We start from the raw sequence: 8,865 nt of genomic DNA, 5'->3' as shown, positions 1-8,865 counted from the left end.
TTGGTCTATACTTTTTGGTCCATATAGAAGAATTCCTGTATATATATATATATTAATAGTTAACTTGTGCTCTCGTACAAGGCACATGATGATATTAAATTAAATATTTTGTTTACGTCTAACTTTCCTAAAATGATGGAAAGGGCTTGAAAAAGATTTGTTCTGTTATCATTAGTTCGTTTACTAAATTGATATACTTCAAATTGACTTTTGAATGAAAATAAATAAATAAATACACATACATATCTAAAATAAAATAAAAAAAGTAAATAGAAGAGCAGGTAGTTTGTAACCTTTTTTTTTAATTTATATCTAAAAAATGTCAACTACAATAAAATAATTAATAATAATAATAATAATAAAATAATTGATATACTTCAAATTGCAGGTAGTTTGTAACCTTTTTTTTAATTTATAACTAAAAAATGTCAACTACAAGAAAATAATTAATAATAATAATAATAAAATAATTGCAGAATAGAATATTAGGAAAGAAAACAAGGAAGTTTCGCGGAACGTGAACAATCCAATATATCCCTATAAACAAATTGACACTGTACAGCCACATATGTCAACGAAAGGGCAACGGCGCGTAATTACTGCAAACATAGGAGGGTAGTTCCGTCAACGTACGACAACGCACGTCATTCAAAAATCTCCCCACAACCGATGACTGCGAATTTTGAAAGCGAGGGGATCCGAAAATTCGAAGCCCACTAATGATAAAAAGCAGCGCTTCTCGGAAGAAAAGAATATCAAAAGACGACACACACCACTTTGTGACTTTGTGAGGGGAAGAGGAGAGAAAAACCGAATTGTTGAATATTATTCGTCAGAGTTCGCTTTGTTTCATTATTGCTTTGGCTTTCAAAGAGAGGGAGTAAGACCAAAGAAAATTCCTTTGGCTTTTGCTTTGTCTCCAAGACATCCTTTGGGCTTCCAGGCATTTTTTAGACTAATTGTTTTGTTGGGTTTCAGTCAGTTTTTGTGATTGTGGGTAGCTTTCGGTTAACGGTAAGATTTCTGGATTATTATGTTGTATTGAAAGTTTATTTGTTGCTTTCTGATTTTTGTCTTTGATTCTAATCTTTCAATATATGTTGGGATTTTCTGGAACTGAACTCACATTCCTCCTCCATTTTTTTGGCTTGCTTTAGTGATTAGTCAGTGGTTCTAGTCAGGTTCTTTGTATGGATATGCCAATTACTTGATTTAGGAAGGATGGGGGCCTTTTCTCGTGGTTTCTGTCTTTCTTCTGGCCTGTTTTGCTTGAAAAGAGAGAGAATTTGAATACGGTTATCAGTTTTACGCTTCTTGTGAAACATATATGTCCATTGTAAATGGATGATTTTGTTTTATCTTCATTTTTTTTAAAAAAATTTTCATTCCATAGTTTGGCGTATTGTTCATCATTTATGGAAATTGGATTCTTTTGCAGGAATTTGATGGTATTCTCATGCAATCTTAACTAAAGAGTCGTGTTTGGAGTGAAATTCAAAGTCCATATCAAATATTTCAATGGAGGAAGAACCTTTTCCTGCATGGTCATGGTCTGTTGAACAGTGTTTAAAAGAGTACGATGTGAAAATTGACAAGGGTCTAAGCTCCTATGAGGTGGAGAAGCGGCGTGAGAGGTATGGCTGGAATGAGCTGGCCAAGGAGAAGGGTAAGCCCTTATGGTGGCTTGTATTAGAACAATTTGATGACATGCTAGTAAAGATTCTTTTGGTTGCCGCCTTTATATCATTTATTCTTGCTTATATGCATGGAAATGAAACTGGGGATTCTGGGTTTGGGGCCTATGTGGAACCATTTGTGATAGTGTTGATTTTAGTCCTTAATGCTGTTGTTGGGGTCTGGCAAGAGAGTAATGCTGAGAAGGCACTTGAGGCCTTGAAGGAAATGCAATGCGACTCTGCAAAGGTCTTAAGAGATAGATATCTCATACCAGAGTTGCCTGCCCGGGAGCTTGTGCCTGGAGATATAGTGGAATTGCGGGTTGGAGATAAAGTTCCTGCTGACATGAGACTTGCATATTTGAAAACCTCGACTCTGAGAGTTGAGCAAAGCTCGTTAACTGGGGAAGCAATGCCTGTTCTGAAAGGCACTAGTCCTATAATCATGGAGGACTGTGAGTTACAAGCTAAGGAAAATATGGTTTTTGCTGGCACAACAGTTGGCAATGGAAGCTGTGTTTGTATTGTTGTTAGCACTGGAATGAACACTGAGATTGGGAAAATACAAAGGCAAATACACGAGGCTTCTTTAGAAGAAAGTGACACCCCTTTAAGGAAGAAACTGGATGAATTTGGAAGCAGGCTTACTACTGCAATTGGGCTTGCTTGTCTCATTGTGTGGGTTATAAATTACAAGAATTTTCTCTCGTGGGATGTTGAGAACGGTTGGCCCAAAAACATCCAATTTTCTTTTGAGAAATGCACATATTATTTTAAGATAGCTGTTGCGCTTGCTGTAGCTGCAATTCCAGAAGGCCTTCCCGCTGTAATCACTACTTGTTTAGCTTTGGGAACCAGGAAAATGGCCCAAAAGAATGCAATTGTGCGTAAGCTTCCAAGTGTAGAAACTTTAGGATGTACAACTGTGATTTGTTCAGATAAAACTGGAACTTTGACTACAAATCAAATGGCCGTGACACAATTCTTCACTATGGGTGGGAAAACAACATCTTGTCGGGTGTTTCATGTTGAGGGCACGACATATGATCCTAAGGATGGTGGAATTGTTGATTGGACTTGCTACAATATGGATGCTAACTTACAAGGCATGGCAGAAATTTGTGCAGTTTGCAATGATGCTGGTGTTTTTTCTGATGGTCGCATATTCCGGGCTACAGGTTTGCCAACTGAGGCTGCGCTTAAGGTCCTGGTTGAAAAGATGGGAGTCCCAGATGTCAAGGCTAGGAATAAAATCCGTGATGCAGAGCATGCCGCAAATTATTTGATTGACCACAGCACAGTGAAATTAGGTGAGTAGAAATCTTTTCATAAAAAAACAGGTTTGGAAGGTAATGTGCAAATGTCTTATCTTGATTACTTCTGGTTTATCTAGGTTGTTGTGAGTGGTGGACAAATAGATCTAAGAGGGTTGCAACATTGGAGTTTGATCGCATCCGAAAGTCAATGAGCGTTATTGTTAGAGAGTCCGCTGGACGCAATCGACTTCTTGTGAAGGTGACTGTCAATTTTTGACTACATATTGGCTTTTGTTATATGTGAAATTACTACAAATGAATTCTTGGTAAATTTGGTATTTGTGATTTGCAATCTGATTTGAGTTTGCGGTTCATTGACAGGGTATTTTAATCTTGGAATCTAGATGGACCTAAACTCATGTATTGATGTACCTTTTGCAGAAACTTAATTTGGTGTTGCTTTGTTATGATGATGAAGAACAAACAAGCGCATTCTTATGCTTTTGATTGCAATTAATTGATGTAAAGTCACTCATGTGACTGGAAAATGCATTTTAGACACAAATGAGCAAAGTTGACTTAGTTCTGATGAAAGTGTTCCCATATAGTCATTGTTTAGTGCCCTTTCAAGTTGAAGCTGGAAGAAGTTAAGTTGTTTATCCTGGGTTTTTAGTTTGTTTATTGCCCGCATGTTGAAGTATCCTCTAGGATGCTTTAGGGTAACGAAGGAAGTTCTGGATAGTTTTGACTATTTATATTGTTTGATTGTCTAGAACCAGCCAATATTTTAGTTTGTTCTATATATTCTAGAAATTGAAGATTCAACTGACAAGATTGAACCAGCTAGTTATCGATATATTTTTCCTTGCTGAAATGTCTTTTCTTGCTCGTGTCAATGCTACTTATTCAACACTCCTGCACCTTAAAATAGTTCTTTCCCATTCTTCATGTAGTCTTAAATTCATTGTTGAGATTTGCAGGGTGCTGTTGAGAGTATTCTGGAGCGTAGTTCATATGTACAACTTGCGGATGGATCTCTTGTTCCCTTAGATGAAACATGTAGGCAACAGTTGCTTTTACAAAACATGGATATGAGTTCAAAGGGATTGAGATGCTTGGGGTTGGCATACAAAGATGAATTGGGAGAGTTTTCAGACTATTATGCAGAAAGTCATCCTGCTCACAAGAAATTGCTTGATCCAGAAATCTACTCTTCCATTGAAAGTGACTTAGTTTTTGTTGGTGTTGTTGGCATTAGGGTAAATATCCAAATAAGAACTTCAACTAATTGCTTTTCAGATCTTCATCTATTTGATATTTATCGTGATAATTGTATTGAACAGGACCCACCTCGTGAGGAAGTTCATAAAGCAATTGAGGATTGTAGAAGAGCTGGGATTAAGATTATGGTGATAACTGGTGATAACAAGTCCACAGCTGAGGCTATATGTCGAGAAATTAAATTGTTTACTGATGGGGAGGATCTTCGAGGGAAAAGTTTTACAGGTAAAGAGTTTATGGCTCTTTCATCCTCACAACAAATTGAAGTATTGGCAAAACCGGGGGCAAAGGTTTTCTCTCGTGCTGAGCCTAGGCATAAGCAAGAAATTGTTAGGATGCTGAAGGACAATGGGGAGATTGTTGCAATGACTGGAGATGGAGTAAACGATGCTCCTGCACTTAAACTTGCGGATATTGGAATTGCCATGGGCATTACAGGAACAGAGGTGAGATTATAAATCATCCTTCTCAATGAGCTGCTGATATGTCATTTATCCTTTGATGTCCCATGTGCTCTGTATAAAGGAAGGTGTAGTATTTAATGTTTGAACACTTCATATTTGCCATGCAATCAGGAGTTATGGACTCAATGTTGGATCTTCCTTTTTAACTTGGGCAGTATGAGATAGACTTTTTCTTCATGCTAACGTGGCTCGTTTGTTTTGCATTCACTATTTTGAAATCCTAGGTTGCCAAAGAAGCTTCGGATATGGTTTTGGCCGATGATAACTTTAGTACCATTGTTTCAGCCGTTGCAGAGGGTCGCTCAATCTACAATAACATGAAAGCCTTCATTAGGTATAACCTTGTTGATATTTTTCTTTTGACTACTCAGTGTTTGATGGAAGCCATCTTTTACCTTCTCAATTCGCAGATACATGATATCGTCAAATGTTGGAGAGGTGATATCCATATTCTTAACTGCTGCTCTGGGGATACCAGAATGTCTGATACCGGTTCAGCTTTTGTGGGTGAATTTGGTGACTGATGGCCCGCCAGCAACTGCTCTTGGTTTTAACCCTGCTGATGTTGATGTAATGCAAAAACCTCCACGCAAAAGCAATGATGCTTTGATAAACTCTTGGATTATGTTCCGTTACATGGTTAGTAATATTAATATCCTTTTGAATTTCATTTAGAATCTACAAGTAATATTTGAGAAGTTTTTGCTCTGTTTCCTACCATCATTTTTAATAAACCCACTTTCAACAGACTGCAAAATCTTGAGATGAATTTTTCTGGTCTCCCTAGGCAATTTTTTTGTTCTCTTTGGATCTTATCAAACCTGCATTAATATGCATTGCATTGAATCTCATCTGGTTTGGCACCTAATGCCATTTTCATATTATTGATAGTTGTTATCAACTATTAAGGTTCATGTGCTACTTTGGGAACCCATTCAGTTCGTGAAAATTTTGTTCGGTTGCCAAGACTTGCACATCTCAATGAGACAGTTTAATTACACAACAACTAATGGCAAAAATGGGGTTTTTTTATGGTTTCATTTTTGGTTATCAAATTTAAAGTACTGCTTCTTTCCATTACTTTAGCATTACGAATGGATTATCTATTTATCTCTGTGCCATGCAAGAGGGATTTTTTATGTGAGTCAATGCAGTTAGCCTGTTGCATAGTTATGTGGAAGAGGTTCTGAAGGTGCTGAAGTGATCACTATAATAGTCTCTTTTTAGGAAGCATGTCAGTGGCATATATGACTAGGTTTCCGAATTACGTTATCGTAGTTGGATGAAACCCAAGTTTATGTACAATCCTGCGATGTGTATTTGCTAACATGCATTTATATTTCTACTTCTGCAAGTTCAGAATGTTGCACTGAAAATTTATGTTTTAAGTTTGAGGTCTATCTCCATTGCTTATTAAACGGTATTAATCTGTAATGCAGGTTATTGGTTCTTATGTGGGCATTGCCACCGTTGGAATCTTCATATTGTGGTATACTCAAGCATCGTTTCTCGGTATTAATCTTGTCAGTGATGGGCATACCCTTGTCGAACTATCTCAGCTTCGGAACTGGGGTGAGTGCTCTACTTGGTCAAATTTCACGGTGGCTCCATTTGCAGTTGGTGGTGGGCGCATTATGACTTTCTCGAACCCCTGTGACTACTTTTCAACTGGGAAAGTGAAGGCAATGACTCTATCACTCTCTGTGTTAGTGGCTATTGAGATGTTCAATTCCCTGAATGCACTCTCCGAAGACAGCAGTTTAGTTTCGATGCCGCCTTGGAGGAACCCTTTCCTTTTGGTTGCCATGTCAGTCTCATTTGGACTCCATTGTCTCATACTCTATGTTCCTTTCCTGGCAGACGTGTTTGGGATAGTTCCTTTGAGTTTGAATGAGTGGTTGCTAGTCATTTTGGTTTCAGCGCCAGTGGTTCTCATTGATGAGGTTCTTAAATTCATAGGGAGGACTCGAAGGCGCGCAGATAAAGAGAAGATGGCTTGATTCCGGCAAACTTTATTATTTTTGCGCGGAAAAGCTTTAGTTGCTGACACATTTGGGGTGACTTTTTCTATGAAAAGAAAATTGAAATGTTGTTCAACTTTTAAAAGAATAGTTAAATTATGGAAATGAAAGTACATCTTTGAAATATTTTGCTTGGTTTCTGCTGGCTATTGAGCCCAGGTAATCGATGAATGGACGGTGAAGAACAATCGACGTTCTTTCAAGTACACAATGACTCAATATATTTCCCTGCAATATTCAGATGGACTCCGTAGTGTATAATTCTTCAAGTTCTGAATCAGAATCAGTTCCAGTTCTCTGGAGTTTCATCCTTGTTGATACTTCATTCAATAATGCATATATTTCTGCAGATCTTAAATGTGATTTATCTTCCACAATAAACTTGTGCACTTCACCTCCAACTTCAATAAAACTATATCCTGCAGCCTTGGTAATTTGCCCTCCCTTCATCAGCTTTCTTAGCTCGGCAACCTTATCCCATTGACCGGTGCAAGCATAGATATTGGAGAGTATAACATAATTCCCAGGATTCCATGGCTCAAGCTTAAAGAGAGACTTGGCTGCTTTTTCGCCTAGCTCAACGTTTCGATGGAAACTGCATGCTCCCAACAGAGTCCCCCATACTACAGAATCGGGTTTCATAGGCATGCTTTCTATAAGGTCATAAGCTTTTTGCAATTTTCCAGCACGGCCCAGGAGATCAACCATGCAACCATAATGTTCAAGTTTGGGAATGATAGAGAATCTCCTCTCCATTGAATCAAACAACTCCTCCCCCTTAGCCACCATGCCTCCATGAGTGCAAGCTAAAAGAAGTCCCACGAACGTGACATCATCCGGTGAAATCCCTTCTCTCTGTCATCAACGACATACAAAGAAGAAACATGTTAGTGATAACCCCTGAAAAGCTCATACTGACAAATAATTTCAAATCGCGGCTTTAATAAAAAATGCTGAGTACCAGCATTTGATGGTAAAGCTCAAGAGCTTCTTTGCATCTCCCATGGACAGCCATGCCCATAATCATGGAATTCCAAGTACACAAGTTTCTCCGCTTCCCAATCTCATTAAACACTCGCAAAGCCACTTCAATTTTACCGCACCTTGCATACATTTCCAACAATGAATTGCTCACATAAACATTACTAAACAACCCATTCTCTCGCGCATATGCTTCAATCCTCTTTCCAACCTCCAAAGCACCAAGATTTGCACAAGCTGGAATTACGCTAGCAATAGTGACTTCATTAGGCCTCACAGTTTTCTCCTTTTCCATCTTCAAAAACATAGCCAACGCATTCCCATACTGTCCGTTCTGTGAGTAGCCGGATATCATCGCAGTCCATGAAACCACGCTCCTGGAAGGCATTTGCTCAAACAATGCTAAAGCTTCCTCCAATTTACCACACCTGGCATAGCCCGCAATCATTGAATTCCAAGTGGGTATATCTCTAACCGGAATTTCGTCGAACACTTGGCGGGCTGAACCCAACATTCCCAACTTAGCATACATGTCGAGTAAAGCCGTGGAGGCGAAGCCATCGCTGTGGAACCCGGATTTAATGAGGTGGGTATGGAGCCTTCGGCCATGGGAAAGGGAGCGAAGGGCCGTGCAGGCAGCAAAGAGAAGGGTGAAGGAGTGGTGATTTGGTGCACAGCCATGGAAGCACATTTGTGAGTAGAGGGAGAGGCATTCATGGGGTTGGTTTTGAGAGGAGTAGGCTTTGATGAACTTATTGTAGAGAATGACTGTTGGGTTTGGAATATTGACGAACAGGTTGTGGGCATAAGGAATGTTGGGGAGTTGGAGGAGTTGAAGTATGAGGAAATGGTTGTTGCCTATGCCATTTTTGAGGGAATGTGCTTGTATTTGCTTCAGCTTGTTCATACCTCACAGACACAGCTAGTGTGTGTTTGTTAATATTTTGTTTACATATTATCGTTATGATAAGTGGTTTCAAAAGCCAAAATGTAAAGCCATCGTTATCTCCTCCACGAGACGAGGCGTAAGCATTGATGTGTAAGTTTTTGAAAAAATATTTTTATATTAAATATATAAATATAATAAAAAAAAGGATATATTAATAATTAACTTTGGATATTTTTGTACCACATAGAAAAATATTTTTATACCACGTACCAACTCTAAATTCATTAGATGAAAACC

At 38.5% G+C, this 8,865-nt stretch overlaps 2 protein-coding genes across 2 annotated transcripts; one reads left to right on the top strand and one right to left on the bottom strand.

The window, feature by feature from the left end:
- The first annotated feature begins 686 nt into the window (after nucleotides 1-686).
- LOC119982577 (calcium-transporting ATPase, endoplasmic reticulum-type) lies at nucleotides 687-6,824 on the top strand. Its single transcript, XM_038826042.1, has 8 exons — nucleotides 687-1,014; nucleotides 1,439-2,986; nucleotides 3,070-3,191; nucleotides 3,913-4,191; nucleotides 4,276-4,659; nucleotides 4,902-5,011; nucleotides 5,088-5,316; nucleotides 6,117-6,824. Exons 2-8 carry the CDS (start codon nucleotides 1,519-1,521, stop codon nucleotides 6,675-6,677), a joined length of 3,153 nt encoding a protein of 1,050 aa, XP_038681970.1. The 5' UTR covers nucleotides 687-1,014; nucleotides 1,439-1,518; the 3' UTR covers nucleotides 6,678-6,824.
- Nucleotides 6,740-8,707, bottom strand: LOC119982578 (pentatricopeptide repeat-containing protein At5g08510). The gene is made up of 2 exons (XM_038826043.1): nucleotides 7,660-8,707; nucleotides 6,740-7,553 (listed from the first exon to the last, which is right to left on the bottom strand). The coding sequence occupies exons 1-2, from the start codon at nucleotides 8,584-8,586 to the stop codon at nucleotides 6,936-6,938; spliced, it is 1,545 nt and encodes a 514-aa protein (XP_038681971.1). The 5' UTR covers nucleotides 8,587-8,707; the 3' UTR covers nucleotides 6,740-6,935.
- Nucleotides 8,708-8,865: the final 158 nt, after the last annotated feature.

The sequence above is a fragment of the Tripterygium wilfordii genome, chromosome 17 (assembly GCF_013401445.1).
Source record: "Tripterygium wilfordii isolate XIE 37 chromosome 17, ASM1340144v1, whole genome shotgun sequence".
NCBI classification, from domain to species: domain Eukaryota; kingdom Viridiplantae; phylum Streptophyta; class Magnoliopsida; order Celastrales; family Celastraceae; genus Tripterygium; species Tripterygium wilfordii.
Note: the sequence above shows the minus strand (reverse complement) of the source record. Positions and strands in the feature narration are given on the sequence as shown.